This window comes from Anopheles nili, chromosome 3 (assembly GCF_943737925.1).
Source record: "Anopheles nili chromosome 3, idAnoNiliSN_F5_01, whole genome shotgun sequence".
NCBI classification, from domain to species: Eukaryota; Metazoa; Arthropoda; class Insecta; order Diptera; family Culicidae; genus Anopheles; species Anopheles nili.
This window is the reverse complement of record NC_071292.1, coordinates 35371654-35397330: the sequence shown is the minus strand read 5'-3', so window position 1 is coordinate 35397330 and position 25677 is coordinate 35371654. Positions and strand designations below refer to the sequence as shown.

Genomic DNA, 25677 nt, shown 5'->3' with positions numbered 1-25677 from the left:
TAATCAAAATTCGAAATCGCCTTTGCCCATCCTGAGCTTAGCACCTATTATTCATCACGTGGTCTCAAGCCGCCCATCTTTCAGCCGGTTATACGTCTTTACAATTTGTTTATGAATACTTCATAGCAGTAACACATAAAATAAAAAATCTATAATATTGAGATTAGAATTTAAAAAATCATGTTTTCTCTGCTCTGTGTGTTGTAAGATAAATTGAAATATTTGGCATAGAGGCTGCATCGTTAGGCAGTGAAGCTTTTATGTGTTATTCATTTGGAAAATGTATATATAGCGTTATTTAAATGGTTTTTTAGCTTTAGTTTGATTGATGTTCGTGAAGTTAAAAGCACTGTTAATTATATTAATTTTAACTAGGCTAAAAATGTCAATGCGCTCAGCAAAATGTCACAACGAAACTCAAAATGACGCCATGTAAGAAAGTTGCGGTGCAACCTGCCACTTAATCATCTTTGTCCGCTAGATGAGAGTGTGCGTGGATTGAAAAATTGAAGTCCGAAAGAATTAGAAGATTGTTGAATTGTTGAATTGTCGTGCAAAATTGGGGGAAAAACGTTCTGGTGCAACGCGAAGCAATCTTTATCGTAGGTGTCTAAAGCACAAATCCGCTGACCACATCCGTCGCTGCATATTTAGAGCCGAATCCATCGGATTCCATCCTGATCGTATTTATTTTCTACCTTTTTCCATCGTCCACAACGTATCTGTGCGTTGCCTTACAGCACTTTTTTTCCCGATCCGCGACGTTTGGAGCAGTTCCATCAAAAGGAAGGGCCGAGATAAGAGTAGTGAATTGTATTTCAGTAGTGTCGCATTTCGACCGACAGAACAGAAAGAAGACGGAGCCCTCTGGATCTGACCGTCAGAAACGGTCGTGGATGTTCTTGCGTGTCTTTCTCCGTGTAAATACTGCACCCTGTGCTGCGTCGCTTGCTCCCGCTACTGGAGCACAGCTTTAGATGCAGAATGCACTTTCCTAGCATTGGCTGCGGAAGTTTGCAACATTGCCAAAATGAGTGTTCTTGCTTCTGTCGCCTGCCATCATGCGTGTGTTGTCATAATCGCTTTTTGTTCTTCACACACATCTAATGGTGCTACCCCCGCTGCATGTGCACTGCACCGTTCACTTCCGGCTCGTCGGCGGTCACGGTGACCTTAAGGAGCAATATTGCAGTTCAGCATTCACGAATCGTCTGTTTACGGTGGCCCGAAAGGAAAGCGTCACTTATCAGGGGCTGGCGCACACATTTTCACACGGTGCAAAACTACACTGTCATCTACCGAGCTGCAAATGCTACACAAATCATAACCTAGAAAGCGGTGGATTGTTTATCTGCCGATTGATGTTTCAGGCACACGTCGAAGGCGGTGAACCGACAATGCACATCCATTGTTAGGGACCATCTCGTAGTGCTAATTTCCCTGTCTCGTTCGATCTTGCAGTTCGTAATGAAATGTTATTCCATGGCTTGATTATTACTGCTTGATCCTATTTTCAACCTCCTGATAGTCTGTGTTATCATGTGTACCGCTCGCCTTTCGATCGGCTCGCTGCTCGAAAGATCGGTCCCGTAGTAGGCTCTAGTTCATGACCGTTCTAGAAAAATCACATAGACACCCTTAGATTTTCCATAGCAACGGATGAAAGCTCATTAATCAGCAGCATTTAACAACATCCCATATTATTGAAGCTGATATACTATCAGCAAATTTCAGTAAATCGATCCTGCAGTGCGAAAACGCCAATAAATAGTTTCCTAGATCTAATCTCTCGATGTTCACCGTTCAATCAATTCTGCTTTCAGTGCTGTAACGATCAAGACATGAGTGCGTTGAATAAATCCGCTGGCCTAACGGAGAACGGGGGGTTACATAATGACCGCGTGGCAATACTGGACGCTGGATCACAGTACGGGAAGGTTAGTCACAGAGTCTGGAATCGGCAGAAGTTACGACTCAGTTAAAACCCAACGAATGTTCTGTTTATCTTTCCTCTATAGGTAATCGATCGGAAGGTTCGCGAACTCAATGTTAAATCAGATATTTTACCTCTGGAAACACCTGCCTTAAAACTTAAAGAACTCGGCTACCGAGCAGTTGTAATATCCGGTGGGCCCAATTCTGTCTACGCCGAGGATGCGCCAAAGTATGATCCAGATATTTTTAAGTTAGGCTTACCGATATTAGGTAGGTTTCCTATTGATCCTCAGGGACATTCCTGAGATCCTAGTCTAACGTCTCATCTCGTTTTTCACCCCGTAATTATTATTATTCGTACCCCGTAGGTATTTGCTATGGAATGCAGATTATCAACAAAGAGTTTGACGGTACCGTGCAGAAAAAGGACGTTCGAGAGGACGGCGAACATACGGTAGAGGTTGAAGAAAGCTGTCCCTTGTTCAAGTGAGTGGTAGCTTTTGTTACGGTTCCAGAATAACGTTGCACGCTATTGGAGGAATAAGAAAGGGATTATCTTATCAGCGTGCGATGATCCTTGATACAATTCTCCCAGAACAAAATTTCTAAATCAGGAACAACTTTCGAGCTTGTAAGATCATTGCAGAAAGCTACACCTGGTTTAACAGTCTTTTTAGACGGTTTAAAAATCAAAACTCGAAAAGTAGTTGTATCGAGTGGTAATCGACAACGAGATACTCCACACAATGAATTCGTTGTCAATTTTAATCTCCTTTATCGTTCTTCTTTTTTTAGACGTTTGCAGCGATCACAAAAAGTGTTGCTAACTCACGGCGACAGTGTAGATCGGGTTGGAAGCAAGCTAAAGGTGGGAGCGTATTCCTCAAACCGCATTATTGCTGCTATCTACAACGAACAGCTACGCATCTACGGTGTTCAGTTTCATCCGGAGGTAGTAATATCGACAATATAATCCGATTTTTCCCGAAAGCGATCGAAACCATGGACTATTTTACAAATTCTCTCTTTTATCTCGTGTGTTTACTAGGTTGATTTAACCGCCAACGGCAAACAGATGCTCTCTAATTTCCTTCTGGACATTGCTGCCCTGCAACCGAACTACACCATGCGCAATCGTGAGGAAGAATGTATCGCGTACATTAGAGAACACGTGGGAAACAGCAAAGTGTTGGTAGGTAAACTAGTCATAGCTAAAGTGGGACGAGCTTTTATTGTTCATTTTTTAATGTATTTTTGAATCTCTCTCCCGTTCGCGTTAGTTACTGGTAAGCGGCGGTGTGGATTCGACTGTATGTGCAGCATTACTAAGACATGCCTTAAAGCCAGAGCAAGTAATTGCTGTTCATATCGATAATGGTGCGTATGCTGATTGGCAAATGCATATCTGTTCTACTTCAATTAACACTACCGGTATTGTTCGCTTTTTCAGGTTTTATGCGTGAGAATGAGAGTGCGAATGTGGAAAAGTCTTTGCGCGAGCTTGGTGTCGAATTATGTGTCAAGAATGCTATCTACAAGTTCATGAAAGGTACGACCACAATCAAACTTCCCGGTTCCTTATACAATCAGGACACACAGATGTTGTGTCAGACGATCAGTCCAGAGGACAAGCGTAAAATCATCGGCGACGTGTTCGTAAAGGTATCGAACGACGTGTTACGCGAGATGAACCTGAACGCAGACGAAGTGTTTTTGGCCCAAGGAACCCTTCGGCCTGATCTGATTGAATCGGCCTCGGCGTTGGTCAGTGCCAAAGCGGATACCATAAAGACACACCACAATGACACGGAACTCATACGGAAGCTGCGTGATGCAGGACGCGTCATTGAGCCGCTGCGAGACTTCCACAAAGACGAGGTGCGACAGCTAGGCTACACGCTAGGGCTGCCAGCTCATTTGGTTGAAAGGCATCCCTTCCCTGGTCCGGGTTTGGCCATAAGAGTCCTATGCGCTGAGGAGGCATTCATGAAAGACTATTCAGAAACGCAGGTACGACAATGTTCAAAGCGGCCACGTGCTTGACGATCGTCTTTTGTTGCGAATGTGCTTGTGATGTATCATTTTCTGTGTAGGTTATCGTCAAAGTGATAGTGGACTACAAAAATAAGCTTGAAAAGAATCACGCGTTGCTGAACCGTGTTTCTGGTACAACCACCAAGGAAGACCAACAGCAGCTCTGCCGTATATCTAGTACCATTAAATTGAATGCTACACTACTGCCAATCAGGAGCGTCGGTGTGCAAGGTTAGTAGCAATACGCCCCCGTAACAATGGAAATCAATAATCTAAATATCGTTTCATATTAATCTCGATCTTCTTTTCTTCGCTAGGTGACAAGCGTTCGTACAGCTACGCCGTGGGTCTATCCAGCAAAGACGTCCCGAATTGGCAAGATATGCTCTTCCTAGCGAAGCTAATACCACGTATCCTGCACAATGTAAATAGAGTATGCTATATCTTCGGCGATGTAGTACAGTATCCAGTGCAAGACATTACTCACACGCTGCTTACCGAAAGTGTCGTATGGCAGCTGCGGCAAGCAGATAACATTGTCAATAAGGTAAGCGGAACTGTTGGTTGATGAAAATATGGGAACTAGCCGCTACACGAGCACACACGAAATGTACACGTTGTAAATTGATTTTCATTGTAGATTTTGATGGAACATGAATGTATGCGTCAAATTTCGCAAATGCCCGTCATCCTGATACCCATCCACTTTGATCGGGATCCTGCGCAGAAGACGCCGTCCTGCATGCGATCCGTAGTGTTGCGACCCTTCGTTACAAACGATTTCATGACCGGTGTGCCAGCGATCCCCGGAACCGACAGGTTACCGACGAATGTAAGTGTAGCGCACTCGATTGAGATCAAATGATGCTTGATGAAAATATAAAAAAAAGATTCTTAATCAAATTAACATGCTGTGTGAGCGAATGCAACTGATTTCTTTTTTTTTTCAATTTTCTTTCAGGTACTCCAAAAAATGGTAGACGATTTGTCAAACATGCCGGGAATTTCTCGGGTGTTACTTGATCTGACGTCCAAACCGCCGGGTACAACAGAATGGGAATGATTTCCTTTACAACAAACATCTTCTCCTCTACTTGCACTAACTTCGCCACCAATCTGCTAACGGAACTAGATTAAACGAACAAGTATCACAATCGCCTCCATCTCGTCGTCATCCGGCTCCCCCAGCGCCATCATTCGCCTAGTTCGCCGCCTTTATTGTTGCTATCCTACGATGCGCCAAGCGCTAGCTCTAAAGTAATGATCCCTAACTCACGTCCCCAGCTTTCCCGATTGAGGCGTACATTAGGTCCTTGCATGATTTGCAAGTGCTTTGGGAATGAGAGAGGCTCAGCTACCCGCATTCCCCGATCCGGCCAGTGTTTGTTCCAATTTGTTGCACAGTACTTTTGCTATCTTTCATCCATTCGTTATGTCGTTACCAATGAATCGGAGAACAGTCAGCGGAAATATTTGATTGCTGGGTAGTTTTTTTTTACCAGCACTGCCGTACATCCGCTTCTAGCGAAAGACTACTTTCATTTCAATCCTACATGGAATGGTTAAATTTTTGCAACCTTTATCGAATGACTTTGCACTCGTGTTTGCTGCTTGGCCACGAAAACGGGAGCACAGCCTGATCGAGCCATTTCCTGGTATGCTTTTCGTTCCTTATAATCAGGATTTTTGTTTGTTCATTTTTCTTTTTTGGACCCAATCAAATCAGGTCCACTGTAGTTTTGCAACCGATGTACGCTTCTCTTGATCGACAAAATTCTCATGCAAATAATAGTAGGCGAGACAGTGAGCAAGTTACAAAAAAACATAAAGAAAAAACCCATAACCTAGAACTAGGTGAAAATTTAAATCAAGCGTCACCAACAACCCATGTTTAGTATAAGCAAACATTTAACAATTAAAAGCGAAACACTATAATGCAGTAGCAGTCCGATTCGTGGTACGAAGAAAAAGCAAGCGCGAGCAGGTAAAGAATAAAAAAGGGGAGTTAAAAATGCAGCAGCAGTGGGGAGCGAGAATGTAATAACATCTGCCGATTGAAGAATCCTGCCTATGGAAACAAACACACTGCTGAAAACGAACATCAGTTTCACAGAGAAAGAAATAAATGAAAGTCTGCAGTAGATATTTTTATTTATATGTAATTGAAGATGAAAAACATGAAAAATAAAACATTTAAAATCAATACAGTGCCGGATATTGTGTTGTTCGTTTACTTTAAAAGTATGTTGTTATCTTATTTTTGATGTATTTCAACATCAAACATTTTTCAAAAGTATGTATGAATTTTGATGTAAAGGATGTCAAAAACATTACTGTAACCGATGGATCGTTAACAAAGTGTAAAACAAAATCTCAAAGCTCTTGGGAATTAACATGGGTTCTTCCAGTCGATTAGATACTATATTCAAATGAGAACTTTCATTTTGTCGCACAGGATTCTTACGTTTGTATTGATAGGAGAAATTTTGTTTTATTGAAGAAAAGTTGGCCTTTTTTTTCGAATTCAACATGAAAAAAATTAAAATGGCTACAATCTATGCCAAACGGTTGATGAGACTTTTACGTCAAAATATTTTAAAGATACTTATGAATAATTTCGGATAGTATTGAGATGAACTCCAAACAGACGCGTACGCGGTGTCCCGCTGGATAATTGCACTCGAAATAAAAGGAAAAAAAACTGATGTTGCAAGACATAAAAAGAATCGCTAAACACTCTAATATTACAACAATAACGGACACTATCGAACGGGGGTTTTCAGTATTTTGTTTATTTTTTCATTATTTTCAATTTTCTTTGCTCCACTTTCACTTTTTCTGTCGAAGTGTTTGTCTATTTCCTCATTTTCCCACATGCCGCAACGTGTTTCTCAGTTGCGTTTCGGTTTTTTCTAATTCGACCATTTTTTGCGTTTGCTTATGTTTCACTAATATTCACTCACTCCTGCAGACATCATTTATCTCCTGCACTTATCTCTTTAGTATCCTAGTACTAGAGAGCAGCGAAGTGTTGTTTATTTTTTGTTAAGAAAGGTGGACTCGGCATTTCGAAACATGAACCAAAATGTTCTTGTACTCAAACACGAAACAAATACGATTCGGCAATAATACATCTATGGTTCTTTTTGGTTTGCTACCACTTCCTAATCAATGCATAACGCATTGGTTTCCGTGCGTTTCCCACTACTAACCGCTATTTTTTTTGCTGGTTGTTTTGCTCTTTACCCACTGTTTGTTATTACGTTTGCTATCCATTTTGCTAACGATTATTATTACGATTCTCCTTTTCTGTACCTTTTTATTTGGTATGCTTTGCTTGTGTTCGCTGCGTTTACAATCAACAGCTCACCCGCCGACAAGAGAATGTGTCTCGATGCAGGAAACAATGCTCAGTTGCCTTTTTTCGTTCTATCCTTTGTATTGTGTCACTATTTGTTTCGCTTCTATTCAAGTGTTTCGTTTACTTTGCTCGCTATTATTTTTTTGTTTTTTTTTTTTTGTTATCGATTTATGTCCTTCACAGGCATGAATTTAGCTTTCTTTTGCATTTTTGTTCTGCGTAACTAACATTCAAACTTGCAGGACCTCACCGTCTTGCCGATGCTATGTTTATGCTAGTGCACGTTTGACGCTGCGAACGTTTGCTATTAAGTCCAGAATCGTTTACTGAGTTAGCACCAGGAATTTCGATAAAATTCCCTGCTATACTTTTTTTTTGTTTTGTATGGTTTTCCCTTTTTTGAAGCTTATTTTGTATGCTTAAGAAACAATGTATTTCAATCTCCAGGAGTTGCGTAGCGTTTCGTTAAGTACGTTCAACATTTTCCATTCATTGCGCCGCATTGCCTCGCCACCCTATGCCAGTACGTAGGCAGATGTACAACTTGTTGTTATGTACAAAATTCGAACAAGCGTACCGTGTGTATTCGTAGATCACCAGCTTTAGGATTGCCCAAGATTAGCTGCGTGTGTCATTCTTCATCATCGTTTCGAAGCGTGAATAGGCTTCACGTTGTTACTTCCGACTGACGGCATGCATCGGAATGCTTGAATTATCGGGTGCTTGAGCCTTACTTTGTTACTTCTCGTTTTATCAAATTCGGTATTACACCATTGACGCACAATCGCAAATATGTACGAGCAGCATCATTGGAATTCTATCTTTCGACACGCCAACAAGTTCAATTGATCGATCGCTTCATTCACTCCTAGTTATTTAACTAATTATTAGTTTAAGATAGTTTTTGTTTCTGTTGTTCTAGTTATCTATGTACATATTGTCGTTTTTGTGTGCATGAGTGTCTCTATTTTTGCTTTGTTTTTCAAACTCCGCTTCAAATTTTTAACTTTTCTTGCTATCAGCCCCATTGTCGATCCCATTTTGGTTTAATTATTCGGTTCAATTTTTAAATATATTTCTCATAACTTACGGGCGCTCTGCCGTGTATTTTCTTGCACAATGTGTAACTTACCAAAAAATTACATTTCTTTTTTCTCGAATGTGTATATTTTTGTTGTTTGCTTTATTCGTTCGTTTTACACATTACCAGAGGTAGAATTAACGAAACAAAGTAGAAAACGGCGGTAAAAACAATGTCTCAACGCAACAACACCCGCAGAACAGAACCATTGCATTCAACACAAACAAAAAACGCGCACAAGATAAGATGAACGAATTTAAATTAGTAACTTTCTCTTTAACTTACACCATATGTCGAAGCGTATTGCCTGTGTGCTCTGTTGAACAACGAGTGTACTGATTTAAGAGAACGAATAAACTTTAGGGAAATCAGTTAAACATTTGACATTCAAATTAACTAAACTCAGTAGGACGTTTCATCACAACTTTTAGCTACTTATAACAGAATATTTTTTTCCTTCCTCTGTTTTGTTCGTTTTCACTTTTTCGCCTCTCTCTATTCCTTTTATTTTCTCCTTTTGTTTTGCCTATTATAATTGTTTGATTGAATTGGAGTGGATCGTTTCGCAAATATATATATATATATATATATATATATATATATATATATATATATATATATATATATATATATATATATATATATATATATATATATATATATATATATATATATATAAATACTTGTGTTTTTTCTCTTCACGTAAATTGTTTGGAGTCAACTTCCGCCATTCTCTAGCTTAAAGTATTATGTATTCTTTTTTACAAATTGGCAGTGCGCTTTTGTGAGTTTTTTTTGTATTTTCTTCATTTTGTTTCTAAAATCTATTCGCTATCAGCAGTAGGGCAAGAAATGTTTCAATAACTTATGTTCGAATTTTGCAACAATTCTGTTTCATATAAGCATGTCTTCAATGTTTGTTTTCCTTCATCAATAATACTGACGATGCCGTGTGAGAATGTGGAGTCGCACGAATTTACTACGCTTGTTTGGATTGCAGTTTTCTTCAGACCCTCATTTTTCAATTGATGAAACGTTGCCACGAATTAATGGCGCAATACTTCATGTGTCAGGACGGGGACATATTAACAAGATGCTTGAGTTGGCATGAATGTATTTTTTTTCCAGAAGAGGGGGCTTTTTGCTGCACCAAAGTAAGTAGCTTAAAATGAAAGGCTTTTTTTCAGTTGCAAAACCGTTCGCAAGGGAGTTCGAATAAAATAAAACAAATCAACAGCTCTCACGATGCAGGAGGAAAATGGATTTCTAGTATCATTACAAGTTGTTTTTTTTATAGCATCTAGCTAGTAGATTCGTTTATCTGCTGCGTCGGTTACCAAAAAAAAACACGACACCATCCTTTCCCTTCGTTATATACTTCATTTGGTTTCATTTCGCGAACAAGGAATCGCTTTTTATGCTATAATCTAATTTCGTCTCCAAATGCAAAACAGTTTGATCATGAGTTTGTATAGAAAAACAAAAAGAAAACCACGTTTTCACTACCTTTGGACGTGTTGGCTTTCTGCTGCAGCCGCTTTGGTGTGGAGGATATTTCCCATCGCTAGAAATTCTCACATTTGCCAGCCCGTTCCACGCCAATCTGCAGCTCTAGAGCTGCTGAAAGCATGTGCTCAACCTGATCGTGTTTGCTTACTGTTTGGTCTGCGTCCGTGTGTACGTTGACTGCCTTAGTTAGTAGCTTCTTTATTTGTGTGCAGTGTGTGTTGCTTATCGGTGCGCATGGTCGTATGTCGTGCGTTTGTTCGTAATTGAATTGTAAACAACGATCGGATGTTAAGAGCTATTGTGCTTAATCAATAGAGGGCGGAAATTTTGCGTTTGTTTGCGCATTACAAGTAGTATACAAAATAATTATTTCTGTTTTTTTTTACATTCATCGCGCATTTCTAAAAAAAATATCGTTCCTGTATTTCGTCGCTTTTTCTACCGACTCTTACCCGATCAATAGTGCATCAACAATAGCGCAAAAGCTTTAAAGTATGAGGAGAATTAGATTTAGTTCCCAGGATTGTTAGTTCTACCATACTACATGCATGATGCCAGTTTTCTGCCGCTACCATCCACTGTGAATTACTTTATTGAAAGCGCATTCTAACACGTGGAATAACTATCGACATGCAACATTTGGCGCATGGGACTTTTGTGTTGGATAAAAGGAGAAGGTTATGAGGGAACACTACAAAATAGCTTCATCTTCAATCAAATAGTACCATACAGTTTGTTACGACGTTGTTGTTGACGGATTTATTTCTTTTGGTATTTTTTACGATTCATCGACTTGTCTTTGTTTACTAGTTCGGTTACTACTTCATGACACCATACTCCTTTACGAGAAAACAATAGTAAAATTTGGTTGAAAAATCAGAATGTCTTGATGAAATCTCTTGAATACGTGAAACGTTAGCTTTTGATTATTTCTATCTGTTCTGGCTTCGAACTAGCTTAAACTCCGTTTTCACCCCAAAAAGTGTGAGTGCTGGTCAACATTGAAATTATAAACTTTGTTGGATAAGCAGATTGAAGTCACTCTCAGCATTGGGGAATATTAAAATAAAAAAATGTACGGCACAGCACTAGTACCACTAAGCGAAGCAAAAATCCATGCAACATGCGCGCTATTTGTTGTTTCATAATTTAAACTTCTCATTGTAGTGGTTTATATTCAGCGGCATGTTGAAGCTTTGACGTATTTTGATTGCGTTAACACTGGAAATTCCAGTCCCGGCCAAACGACTGTCCATAACGAGGGGGAAGAAACTCTCATTTTGGAAAATCGTCAATTAACATCCCACCGAATTAAACCCTCTATCGGCAACTATCTCAGAACCAGTTCTGTAACATACCATACACTTTTATGAGCTAAAAAAATAAGTTTCCAAACTAAAACAGTTGGGCACGTGTTGTTCCAGGCATATATTCTTAAACTTTAATTCCACTTCGTAATTGTACCATCGCGAATAGTTATCATGTTAATATTATTTGTTTTTCTCGATCGTCATTCGTTCCTACAATGTATTATAATTTTACAAAGTGTCAGCAACTTACACGCTAAATAATTGCTCTTTTTTAGAAAATTAAATCAAATTTGCCTTGCAAAAAAACCTCTCGTGCCAATTCTTTACTAATTCTAGCTTAGCTACATTCTGATCATTATTCGTCGTACTAATCGTGTAAGTGAAATTATGTTTCCCTTACCATTTAACCAATAAAAAATGTAACATGAACACGTTGCAGTTGCTGCATCCGCCCTTATGCGATCTCGGAAACATTTACGTGCACATGCTACAAACAACCAAAACCAATGAAAATTTAATATGGTAATTTTATTTATTAAAATGCAAAAAATAAATTGTGAAAAAATACACACAAGTACTCAAAAATCATATTTTATACAACTTCGTTTGGTTTAATTAAACGAAAGGATTATGTGCACATGTGCATGTTAATGTGTACCCCATAATATTTATGAGACTGCTGAGTATCCTGTCATTCGGTTGCAATATGTTCCGAATGTATGGCATTGTTTACTATTAAATGTATATGCCCACCTTTATCTAATCGTTAAACGTTAGTTATATTATTTTTCATTATATTTATTTCGTTTTTAAAGCTCATACCAAGATTTTTTTTATTTCAATCTCACCCTACAGTTTGCCTTTTTATTTGATGTTTTATTAAGTTCAATTTCATTCCCTCCTTTCTTGCATTCGCGCAACAAATGTAAATTGATCATGTGCGATTTTTTAATGTATTTTACCAATTGTTCATCATGTGTCGGTAACATGATCATAGCGCTCAAATCTACCGTCAAGACGTATTGTGTTGTTTCGAGCACTTGGTAAAGATCCCAATCTAAACCACTATACTCTTAACGTAAGTGGTTGTTTTGAATGCACCGCGACAAGCCCCACGATCTGAACATTTCTCATTCCACTGATGCTTGTATGTATCGCGTCTGTTCTAAAGTTTATTGCTCCGTTATTTTATAATTTTCCTTTAATTCTTTCGTCAGCTCGTGTGCAGTTATTTCAATGAAAGTTTATGCATAAAAATTTTGATACGTGAAACCATCCATATGATGGGGTCCATACTGCTTTCGATTTAGGCGTAGCTCGTTCCTGCATGTTAGTATGATTGCTTATGTATTGTTACACAATTCATTGTGCAATTATGTGGAACGACCACGCAAACGTGCAAAAGTACAAGAATAAGAGACAAAATAACTAATAGGATTCGAAGTGTTTGTTTAAATTTTAACTTTGTTTGGTTTACTCACACCAAATAGAAATGTACAAAATTATCTGCTCTAACAAAGTATATGGCAGGTTTAAAAAAATGCTGTTTTTGTTATTCACAACACGTTTTGTGAACAATAATAACATCAATTTCAAAGAATGAAATAAGTTTTTGTCAACATTTCTACTCGAATCTAATGACTGCTACATGTATGCACTGAACTTCACAAAATCAAATACAGTTGATTAGCATTTTATTGCAGTAAAATATAAAACTGTGTAGGAAAGCATACTATATTAATTGTATTTCCTGCTATGTAACAATTGGTCATACAGATTTCAACTAAATTGCAAGGAACAATAAGCTAGACAATCGAAATATGATCCTCATTTTCCAATGATGCCTTGTTTAGTGATTAAAATTCAAACCACACTTCAAACAGAATGAAAATTTAAACACATTAGACAATCAGATAAGTATAATCTCTTTACAATCATACGAAATATAAGATTGACCCTTTTAAAATCAACAAGGGAGACGTGTCTCATCATCAGTAATCGACGGCTTTACTATTCAAAGTGACATGTTCAAGATTTCATTCCATTTTACTATTATTTGAATCACAGTAAATGTGAAATTTTGTCTTATATACATTTGATTTTCTATTGACGTATCGCTCTCCATATAACATTTATGAGTGAAGACATCCATTAACCTTTTTACCACTACTGCTATTCATTGTGTTTCTATTCTTTTCCATGGCAAGTTCATTCAAATACATTTCACTATGGTTGGACTAAATAAAGCAGATTCTCTTCAAATCAACGCGCACAAACGACATTGATTTCGCATCAACTGTTTAAAGGTTAAAAATTACTTAACCCTTTCTTCCATATCCTTGATTTGAAATAAAACAATCACAAAACATCAGATGAGTAAATAATCTAGAAGCTCATTCTTCATAGTAGTAACGGGATGCATCCATGTCACAAAAGGCATTTGTTTGTAATTAATTGGCAATGAGAACGAAATTTTCGATTTTTAACGAAACTTGTTAGATTTCGGGCAAAATTGAGCAAAACCACTGAACATATTCATTGTTCAATGCTTTAAAGCATAGACCAATTTCTACCGTAACGCTGAATTAGGCTCAGTAAAAATAAATCAATGCTATACGCCAAACATTTATTTTTTCCTTTTTCATTGTTTTTTTTTGTTAATTAAAGTATTACAAAAATAATAACTGCATCTCTTTCAAATTCCGAAAAGATCTTATCACGTAAAACCCTCGAAGATTGTGTCAGCAGACGCTTTGCAATTACTTAAACAATTGTTTAAAATCAGCATTCAAACATATTTCATGTCGTTCCTTGAATTTTTCCTTGAAATATTGTACGTGTCACAAGCTTGAAGAGAATCTGTATTTATCATGAAAATTTTAAACGAACGAATGATAAATTAAGCTAAAACAGCATTCATTCAGTTACGAATAGTTTTAACTTAATGCAGTTTACTTTTTTGCTTTCCAGAGGGATGCATCTGAAAATAATAATTGTAAACTCTGCATTCGGCATTCTGTAATAACAAGTTTAACTAATCGGCACATACGTGGTCGTTTATAGACAATCATTTACAACATTAAAAAAAATGAAAACATCCATCAAACAATGAACAAACTCTCACTGTACGAAACAATTTTTCGTTTTATTCATGTCTTAATTTGACCTTGCTACGCGTTGCATGCAGATCTTTCTTTTCACTTGGAATTCAGTATTGCACATAGCTACTTTTCGCTGAATCGGCCGCATCAACTTCAACTCGGATTAAAGTTTGTGTAACAATTGCAATTATCTATAATTATGCACACCTCCTCTGATTCACACATCGGTTGGAAGGGTAGTTTGTGTTATCCTTATCGTTCTATTGTTGGTTGTAATGTTTAAAGTGACGGCTTCAGGTTTGTTCTGATTTTTGTTCATTTGTAACGGTTCTAAAAATGCTTTAACATTTTTCGCTGACATATTTACTACTCGCAGTAGACCATTTGGATTGGTTTTATTTGTTTTGCTAGAATGCTGTACCTACTATGCAGCCATTTCCACACCATAGTCACTTAATTGATCAAATTGAGTGAAAATTTTGCCTTTCATTCGTCTACATCGTTCTTGCCTCGATAAGCAGTAGCAAAAAGGTGTTCCGATGGAGAATAATTTTTGTTGTTTAATATTTGGTTAGCTGCTAAATGCTTCTTTTACTTTTTTCGCCAGCATCGCGAAATTAATTCATCTCAAACTGATTTGCTTTCGTTACAATTTGATGCCGTAATAGTTGTAGAAATAGTGGTAGTAGTGGTAGTAATAGTAGTAGTAATAAAAGTAGTGTCGTAAGTAGCATTATTATTTAGTTTAATAATGGTAGTAGTAGTAGTAGCATTAGTAGTAGCATAAGTTGTATTTCTTTTTGTGGTTGCAGTTGTTGGTTTGGTTAAAATTGCTGTTGATGTTGTAGTTATAGTTGGACAATTGTTGACCTTACAGCAAAAAGCCGCTCTAACCCACGATTACCGACTATCGCGAGCAGAGCGCGGCCGACCCTAACTGGAAGTAGACGCGATTGGTGATACAGGCGATAAGGGACTTCGGGCAGAGTCCCGAGGACAACCGGAAAGCGTTATCACCAGCTTCCGGGATCCTGCACGATCGCGATGTTCGCACAACCAAACACCTTGCCACGTGCCGAGTGACAGCTTACCGTCGGTGATTGGGATTGTCAGTGAACTTCCGAGGAAGCAGGCTTTTACGTGAGCGGGCTGCAAAATAATTGCGTAGGAGATAAACGATATTGTGTTATTGGGGCTTGGCTCATCAAACGAGCAACTGCAAAACAATTTCTACAATAAATACCATATCATCTGGGCCTTCGCAGGAATGTCTATACGGCAGATTTTCGGGTACTATTTTGTTCAACATCATTTCCATGTCATCCCTATTAAATGAAACCAAAAATTGTACATTAACATTTCTTATTCCCACATTTCGTAGAGCAAATAAAAATATTCTCAGATTAAGCAATAAATTTGTTTACAAAACGAAAAGCAAAAATGTCTTAATCAAATTACTGTTTTTTTTTCTCTTCTTGATAGACAACCACTAACAGCTAGAAGAAGTATGTTGAAAATTTAAATTTATATTTACTGAAAATCCTTACCGTACATCTGGATCCCAACTTTCGTTCAATGCTAAACTAGCGGAGGTGTGTAATACTGCAAGAGAAGGAAATTGAAAAAAAAATAGAATTCAACCCATGAATAGATAATATACTGTTTTTCAACGTAATGGTTAAAATATTAATATTGTTTAGGCTTAGTAATTGTTTGAACGTTTGAACTAGCGGAGGTGTGTAATACTGCAAGAGAAGGAAATTGAAAAAAAAATAGAATTCAACCCATGAATAGATAATATACTGTTTTTCAACGTAATGGTTAAAATATTAATATTGTTTAGGCTTAGTAATTGTTTGAACGTTAAATATATTTTCTCTGTTTACTCTATTTTACCCAGTATTCTTAATTATCGGGAAGACCAATTCTTTCGCACATACTTTCCGTTTAAATATCAACAACAGATGAAACAAGCATGCACAAATGACATTTTAAGGCATCGGGCATATGAATGGTATCGTATGATTTAAGTTTCTTCTGCCGTATATTCTATTGAGCAGTTTACGCAACACGATTCAAATGATCGATTCTCAAATAAGTACTAAATATGTACTATAATGTTTAATGAAAGTATTATTTCTTCGTGATCGTGAATTTTATTTGTACTCAAAATGACGAAATGTGAAAAAATTTAATCTTTCCCCAGGTTGTCCAAAGAGGGTTCTCGCACAATACAATTTGCAATTATATGCTGTTACAACGATTGGAAACAATTGCCATTTTTTAATATCTTAAATCAATCTTACATTTTTAATATCTTGAAAGAGTATACCACAATTTGCAACGCTTAAAGCGGTTGAAAAAAATAGCAATATTTTCTTGATTTAATTTCGTGGTGGTAGTAAATATTCTTAACAAATTGTGCAACGGCACGGTACTTCCGGTATGTGAGCCCATTTTGAAACGGAAAGATCGTGTGCTTGGAAGTTAAATGTAGCATGGAAACTCTCAAAGGCAAGGTGGGACCTTTTCCATCGTCGCGTGCGTGTGCTCGTTTTGTCGCGATGCACCGTTGGAGAGATTAATAGATTGGTTCAATCAGGGTTGGGTGCTTTTGTTTTTCAGGTTAGCTCGGAAACAATCAACCAAATAACTGCATATGCTTCTACTACAAATTCTGAGCGTCCGTATTAATTTGGTTGACAGAATACACACTTTCTCTCTCTAGGTTGAACAGAATCATTTATCAATTTATCAATGGATTATTCCATGAAATATTAATGATAGACGAATCATAATGAAAAGGTTAGATGTTTCCATTTGATTTATTTGTTTGTACTTGAAAATAACAGATATTGATCGCTTCTTCGTAATTATAAGTTTTTTGCAGCATGTGTGAATGACAACTGCGTAATCATAAGAATCATTGATGAATACGCAATAAGAACAAAATACAAACCAAATATAATCAAAAGTAGTTTTCATATTTTATATTACTAGGTATTTACGTTAAAATTAAAATTAAAACTCATTTCTATTCAATCAAATCGTCTATTAGATGATAATACTTCACGAAAACTATATCATTAAGTTTCCCATGTTCTAGAACTAGCAGCTTCATAAATTATACTTACGCCAAGCATTTTCTAGATTATTAAAAAAAGGGCCTTATCTGTATCATTTACGAATTACAACAGCCACTCGCCAAAATTTTTGTGCAAACCATAACCACATGCATCATGGCATCTAATCAAAACTCGCTCAAAATCGATGTAATAAAAAAATCTTTTTATAAATATAGCGCAAAAAACTAAATTTAATTATCGGAACTTATGCAATGATGCAAACACCAACAGTTAAACGAAACGCAAACGATGTGCATTTAGACTCCAAGTCACGGCGAACACATTAACGAGACAAGCACAAAAATGAGCAAATGATTTCGAGACAGACTGTTGCAGCTCTATCGGGCAACAGCCGCCGTAAAAATTCAAATAAAGAAACGTTCTTTAGATCACGTACTCAGAGTAAGAGAAGAAACCGGAATAGAGGACACTCTTTCGATGTATTTATTGAATGGAACAAGTAAGGATGATGTGACCACATAAACTTAAATTTGATAGTTTTTTTAGATCAGTTACCGGATTTTTTTTCGATTAATACTTTTTGCTTGCATACTGTAATAAGTTGTTTTTTCCCCGCAAACGTTCCAATTCAATTCTAAGAAGAAAATTGTTATTTGCAACACAAACCACGGTACAACAAATTAGGAATATGTATATGAATATAGACAGTACTTATGGATTGGACAGATACTGTTGATTATTTTTATTATTTATATACGGACGGCCAGGCCGTATTGAGATTCGTATAATTGTTTCAGGACTGAAAGGCGTTTCCTTCCAACAGCCACTGTGAGCCTTATCAGGTACTGTTGATCAAAAAGCTCAAAGAAATCTTTAAACCATTACTTCTCATAGTAATATAAATTTACTGGTCAGCAATAGCACTGCAGCACAACAATACACAGATAAGACAGATCAACGCGTATCGGCGCCTTGTTCCGGATTAATGACAAATTTTAATCAAGAGCTGGAAGCTATTTTCATTACTTCGACGAAAGACGAAGATTGTAAAAATGCCAGTGGATGGATAGCACGAATTCTTTTGTTTCGTTCACTTTTGTTTTGATACTATAAGAATTCTTTTTCATAGCATACCGTTGCTGATTAGCAAAAATAGTTAATGAAAGTTTTCAGAATATTGTATGGAATGAGCAGTATGCTTGATACAAAAGTAATGGATTTAACTAGCATCTTATACGTTTGATTTGATACATCCAATCGTGTGACGATTTTGTACATCCGAAGACAACAAATGCTATACTAAACGGGTATAACACCAACATTGTAATAAAGTACCGTCTATACAAAGTGAGTTAAAGAAACATACAAAATACTAGAAGTAAAAAGGCAGTTTAGAACAAATGTAATTATTTCTTAACCAACACGCGTACATTTTTAGAGGTAATTGCATGGCTAATTGCATGGACAGAAAACACCCATGAAGAGCGGGAAATTCTACGTTACTAAGAATGCCATTGCAGATGCACCGTGCCTTTACTTCTCAGTTCCTACAACGTTCCCGTTCATTCAGGATTTTTTGCATTCTACAAATACCCGCCACTACCGAGACGAGCTTTCTTCACAATACAAGGGATAAATTCTCCCCTGCTTCGTCGATGCAAATGCATTCAAAGATGCTGCACTGTATCCTGCTACTGTTCTAGCACAACACGTAAGATACACGCGTTTTAGTTACGCCTGTGCTATTCATCATCGGAAGTTTTACTACTTCGCTATTCCGGTAGCGATCTAACATGACCGCTCGTCTGTTATACATGCGCTTCAATGCATCACGGCTACATCTGTGTGTGGTTGCGTTTTTGTTATGATTTAATGCAACAGAAGTTTTGTTTGCAATCTAATATAAAGTGTAGTTAGCCATGCAATTAGAAGTACAGATGATAATGAACACTAATGCGTGGTCTACTGATAATTATTTATTCGGTTAGCAACTGAAATTGATAGTTAGCATGTTGCTATAATTCAAACATCCATAATAATTCTGTCGACATAGCTGACAGCTAATGCAGATTGTAGTTTTACAACATTAAGGATGAATTAGATAGAAAAAAAGAGCTCAATTAATAGCACCAAAACTCTTGCATGTAAAACTCCTAGTTAAATCTTAATATATTGTTTAGTATTGGTAATATTGTTATTGAATTGACATTATATATATACAGAAGTATTGCTATTGTGATTATGAAAACCTTATCTTGAATGTGTGCTTCACCCTGACATTCTGCCAGAAGTATAAACTACAGCAAGCACCCTAATTTAAAAGAAAAACTAAAAAACAGCAATTTAATATCTTTAAAATTATGCCGTACCGTATATCCTGGATCTAAGACAAACGTATACTGACGCGTTGCTGAATTGTGCCAAAAAGAGATGATATCTGCTCTCAATACTTCCCATCACTATCATGACATTTTGTATAGCTCTCTAGCTCTCGATTAAAACAATTTCTCTCATTTCACATGGACCATACGCAGTATAACTCTCGCTGCCTTTTACCCGCAACTCAATTTCTCTGCAAAGGTCGTTTCTACTCTTGTAGTAGCGTTCCCTTCGCTCTCTTTAGTTCTACAAACCGGGTGAAGTGCTTTAATACTATATGACCGCGGGAGGACACTTAATTGCAAGCACATCCCTAGCAGGAAGTTATTTGGAAACAGCGCAAACAATTTACGGCCAATTATACCTATGGCGCAGGGGTTCGTTTGTATTGAACTGTTTTACACAGAGAGTTCATGAATGGTGGCCGAGAATTGATAGCGAAGAAACGCTATATTGTCATTGCTCTATCAATCTCCCAAAAAAAGGATACTCGTAGCAAACACTTCACAAGCAAAAACAAACACACCTACCCTGGGATTTTAGATCTCTCCGAGCTTTCGGTACATGCACTAGCTACAGCTCTCTTGCTATTCATAGCCATCTCCTAAATAGGCACTAGAACAAATCATCTCTATTACTCTCACAATGTGCAACATTACAGCATTATACAGCGTAAACAACTGATGCATGAGAGTGAAACGACAAACGCACACACACGGAAACGGAAACAACAGAACAACCTACTATACCGCTAGGATTACTTTAGCCAGGTCATGGACACACTATTTGGTCGGCTCTTCGTTCTATCTGACCGCGTTTACCTACTCGCCTGAGCGGACGCTCGATAGCATGCTGCGGTATAAATGGGAACGACCTATTGAACTTCCAAGCAAACGCTATGGAGCTGCAACTCTCTTCTCCCCGGTGTTAGCTTTTCTTTTTACCAGTGCTACATTGGAAATTTTAACTAAGATAGAACGAAGCATGAACGAATGTTCACAAATACCAAGCCAATTTTTTTAAAATCTTTGTTTTAAAAAAACAATCGCAACATGATATGTTTAAAGTTATTCGTGATGATATTCGTTTCTTTTGATATTAAAATACTTTCAATTATTAGCATGATAGATGAGAATTAGGGTCATCATACGGCATAGTTGCAAAACAAATCGCATCACATTAAAAACATTAGTCGAAAGCAATCTGCATTAATGATATATCAAGCAAAATAAATTTCCGTACTATATACTGTCAACCGATTCGGTTGGCACCACACTTACGTTCGCACTACTAGAACGCTATTTATTATAGAAATTTTATTCAATAACAGAATTCACTGCCAAAAGCAGTATTTCATTTTAGCCATCTGAAAGCTTCTTTTTCTCTTCTACTTTCCCAACGATGCCGAAGCTGCCGAACCGTCGTCAGCAGGACACATCCGACATTGGAGAATATGTTGAGTGGTCGATATTGTGTCCTGAATTAGAGTGGTTGGAGGATATCTTTGCATTTTGAAGGATAACACGGCACGGCGGTGCGAAAAAACGAGACGGAAATTGAACGTTATTATTGACGTATGAAAAAAAAATTACCTACACACGGACCAACATATAATAGTACGCTTGCATGAGGTTTCAAGGCGATCGATTCCGATAGCCTGTTTCATGAACCATAAATATGCAGAATTAGCACAGAAGCTCCGATTACCGCTCCAAAGGCTCTGAATAGGACACCATGAATAAAATATTGATAGAACTAATTCCATAAAACCTTAGAAATCCGTTTCAACCAAAATATTCGATAGTATTACAGATAGTAGCGATGGATTTATTCCTACAATATCAGAACAAATAAACAGTTTTAAACAACAAATCACAAAACCAACGTTTGTCGAACGAATGCGAATAAAAAAAAATCTGTAGCAGATATCCGAATGCCCCCAAAAATGGTACACAGATGGGCACATCTTCTGCTCTCCACTCTAACCGTGGACACCGTTTCGCAATTTGCGGCACTTTCTTCGCAACGTGCAGAAGCCTTTTTCTTTCATCTCATAATTTAGATTTATATCTGCGGAATATTTTTTATTCATGTGGGCCTACGTGTTATCCGACACGATGTTGATCGGAAAGGATGTTGGGATTGGAAGTTCACGAACTATTTTATGAGAACCTCTTTTTCAGTATAATCTTTTCACGTGGTTCAATATCATGGGCTAATGTGTTGTGCGCATACTATTCAGCATAAGGTAGCTTCAGGATTAAATTCATGAAACGCTTTCGTAGACTACTTTTTCATATCTGCGATAAATTGCCACCGTTTGCGCTTTGATGGTGAAGTCTATGGCATATATGTATAGATACGTACAACCGGAACAAGTATATCAATATTCAAGATTAAAATAAAAGAAGGTTTCTAAAAAATATATCTAAATCTAGCTATATAATTACAAATCGTTCATGTTATAACATTCAAGTAAAAAGTAATATAAGGTATCATATACCAAACTTACTTTAAAAAGGTCTTTTGTTGCTGTAGCACCTATCTCTTACAAGTAGGTTTTCCTACATTCGTTTAGTGTGACATGATTTTTTTTTCACTAAAATATATGCTTTCATATATACCATACATTAGATTATTTTAGCTGGCAAATGTTATGCTTTATCCTTACAACCCAATGGCAAATTTCCACATTTATAGCCTTATCTTGAGTAAGGAAAAAAATAAATATTCATTGATTCAGGTAACGAAAATTTTGGTTGTCTTGAAATCAGATATACACCACCATATTATATACGAACAATTGTTTTTATTTAACTCATAGTGCGCTATTTGTCAATGGAGAGCATAAAGCTATAAGCAAGGTACGAAAGGTGCTTTCATGGGTTTTTCTTTACATCCGCTGGTCGCGCTCCATTATTTCTCGTTAGACTTACCACTGCAAAAAGCTAGTAAATATTTCAAAATTAGCTCACGAACATGCATGGATGCGCGTCTTTGAACAGCGCCACAAGGAAAAGCCGGGGACAAATGACGATGACACCCGGTCACGCAACCGAATCCGACGGTGCAGTGTAAGACGGAATCGCCCGAGGAAATGTCAACCATTAAAACTATCACCATTCGTATCGGATACGAATGACTACCTCGCATTCTCACTAGCGCTGCAGCACGTTCCGACGTTTTCAAGCGATGGATGGCTAGTGCAACAAAGTGCAATTGGTAAGAGCGAAACGTAACGAAGCATTGAAAAAGTGCCGTTCGCGTTAAGGGTCCTCTTTCCACCGAATCAACGAGCTTCCCCACAAACGTAGACGTCTGCGAGTGAAAAACGATTTCCTTTGCCCACTAGGGGGCACGCTTCCACAAGAAAATCGTTCAAACGTCCGGTTTTAGCGCCCCTAGCGCAACGGCGACGTTGAGCTAAATAAGTAATCAAGACATTTTTCAAATAGTTGGCTGTTTATCGATTTTAATTATCAGCACATTCTGCAATTAGCAACCTTCTGCTATGCACCACCGGGCGATAAGTGCCGTATCATTATCGAAGGGAAAGAAAGCTGGACCGCACTCAAGCATAAAGAACTAGCTGTTTAAAATGAGACGGCCTCAAATTCGCCTCATGAGCAACTGCCGATGAACCATGTTGATTAGGCCAGTTTGCCAATAGGAGATGCTTTGGAACATGCATTGGCTGCACCATGAATTTGTTACTTATCGATAACATAAAATTATTTATCTAAAGAAATGCTTAAGATTAGTCATGCGCATTGAAACAATCGAGCGCAATAGAAAATTGGGCCAATTGCATAACAATTGTGGTCATTTTTGTAGTTAAGTTTCAAAATATAGTTTGAAGTTTGCAACGGCAGGAGTATTGACACCGTACAACAAAAAATTTCCAACACAAACAGTGTACAAATCGATTAAAGGTTTCACTATCAACAAAGGAAAAAACACACTTTGCGAATGTTGTAATCAATTGCATAGTACATTCGCGAATGTTGATAACAGGGAGCAACCTATCAGTAATCACAAAGAGAGCTTTGATTCTAATGAAGTTTATTTATTCATACATTCAATTTAGACCAATATAGTGCTTTTTGAAAAAATGCACTCCATCTAATAATAAAATAGTTATTTATGTTGTACAATTCATATGAAACTCTCACATGAATGATATTTTGATATTTCATGAGTGATTTTATAAATTATCTTAAAGGAGCAGATGGGATAGGACCATTCAATAGAAATAATAAAACACTTTGATAAAGTAATACATTAAACATGTAGCTCCATGTGGTTAAGGCTTTGACACATAAGGCATGATTCGTTTCATTATTCAATCGACTTTCGTAAGCTCTAAGGATAACTAGTTAAGTAATTAAGCTCAGGAATTAAGCAACGTCGTTAGTGAAAGGAATGATATACTGTAACTATATTAGATACAATACAATATACTAAAATTAACTTGAAAATTTCTCCCCGGGCACTGCCTTCAGGGGACCCAACGTAAATATGGAGATAACAGAGCTCCAACGTGTTCCAGGCGTAATCAGTTCAAAAGATAAGCTGCAAGCTCATGAAGTTTATAACCTCCAACTAATTTCGCGGTTTTTAAGATATAATAATGATACAAAATCGGGCAGCCATTGCTAAAACTTACTTTGAACGTGACATAGACCCACAGAAAATTGGCCCAACTCTGGCATCTGCCGCAGAATCTCCTCCGTCACCAGGTGGACACCGCGGTGTTGAGGCCGCAGGTTGATCTTACGCTGAAACCAGGCGGAACCAATCTGTATGCCGCGATGATTTGATGAGGCCATGTTAGTGGTCTTCTCATATGATGAACCCGTCGTAGTCGTGGTCGCTGCCGTCGCCGGGTTTATGCCCGCCGTGGACGCTTGCTGAAGATGACGATGGTATCCGGTTTGGTGCCGATGGCTGGCCGCCGAGCTACCACCGCCACTGCTCCGATCTGCGTCTCCCCCACCGACACTCCCACCAGCCGCTACACCGCCCCCACCCGCAACACTTCCTTTTCTTCCTTTGCCTCTGCCACCACCACTTTCCGCCGTTGCACCGGCAGTACCGCCGCCTACTCTTCCAGCACCAGCACTTCCGCTTCCAGCACCACCACCGCCGCCTCCAGTAGCAGCAGCTCCTCCTCCGCCTCCTCCTCCACCGGTTCCTCCCCCACGGCCTCCGGCGGACGCTGACAGCAGTAACGAGGACGAGGACTCGTCGGTGACCGATGAAGGAGGGCTGCTCCGGTTGCGAGGATGATCCGTTTTGAGGCAGGAAATGGCAACTACGAGCAAACTACACCACACACATGCACTCGAGTAAAACAATCGCAAACAATTCCGCACTGAGGTGTTGCGCTTCGACTGTACACTGCTTAGATTCGTCCCAGCTAGACGGTGTTCATGGCGAGCAGATGACACTAACTTTATAACTGACCGCACAATAGGCAAAGGGATGGCCACCAGCAGCAGATGGGAAGCGGCTCGTTTTCGATTGATTTCTGTGCTTATTCCTTTCGCTTTTGTCAACTCTTTTACGGCCGAACCTTACTAGCACTGGTACGCAAAACTATGTGCGCTTTTTACATTTTCCTGTAACGGACACCGATCGCTTATCGCTTTACATCACTGTGCACTTCACAACACCACCACATTTCACTCGTTTGCCCCGGCACAATCTGACATAATGCTTGCCTTCTGCTCATTTCATCAACAACCTTCACACAGTGCTACTCCGGATGGCTGCTCTTAGAGAGAAGTAGAATTGAAAGACGAAACAAAACCAATAAACGACACGTATTTGCATTGCTTGTATCACCGCTGTGTTGTTTCTGTATCACACCCCGATTTAA

General features: G+C 38.1%; 2 protein-coding genes across 2 annotated transcripts; one reads left to right on the top strand and one right to left on the bottom strand.

Annotated features, from left to right (window-relative positions):
* The first annotated feature begins 896 nt into the window (after positions 1–896).
* On the top strand, positions 897–6175 carry LOC128727387 (GMP synthase [glutamine-hydrolyzing]). Its single transcript, XM_053821298.1, has 12 exons — positions 897–920; positions 1824–1937; positions 2019–2205; positions 2304–2421; positions 2731–2887; positions 2984–3127; positions 3216–3312; positions 3386–3945; positions 4029–4200; positions 4287–4516; positions 4610–4801; positions 4931–6175. The coding sequence occupies exons 1-12, from the start codon at positions 897–899 to the stop codon at positions 5030–5032; spliced, it is 2097 nt and encodes a 698-aa protein (XP_053677273.1). The 3' UTR covers positions 5033–6175.
* Positions 6176–15264: 9089 nt separating this feature from the next.
* On the bottom strand, positions 15265–24625 carry LOC128726105 (UPF0047 protein YjbQ). Its single transcript, XM_053819894.1, has 4 exons — positions 24463–24625; positions 15879–15933; positions 15575–15656; positions 15265–15480 (listed from the first exon to the last, which is right to left on the bottom strand). Exons 1-4 carry the CDS (start codon positions 24623–24625, stop codon positions 15265–15267), a joined length of 516 nt encoding a protein of 171 aa, XP_053675869.1.
* Positions 24626–25677: the final 1052 nt, after the last annotated feature.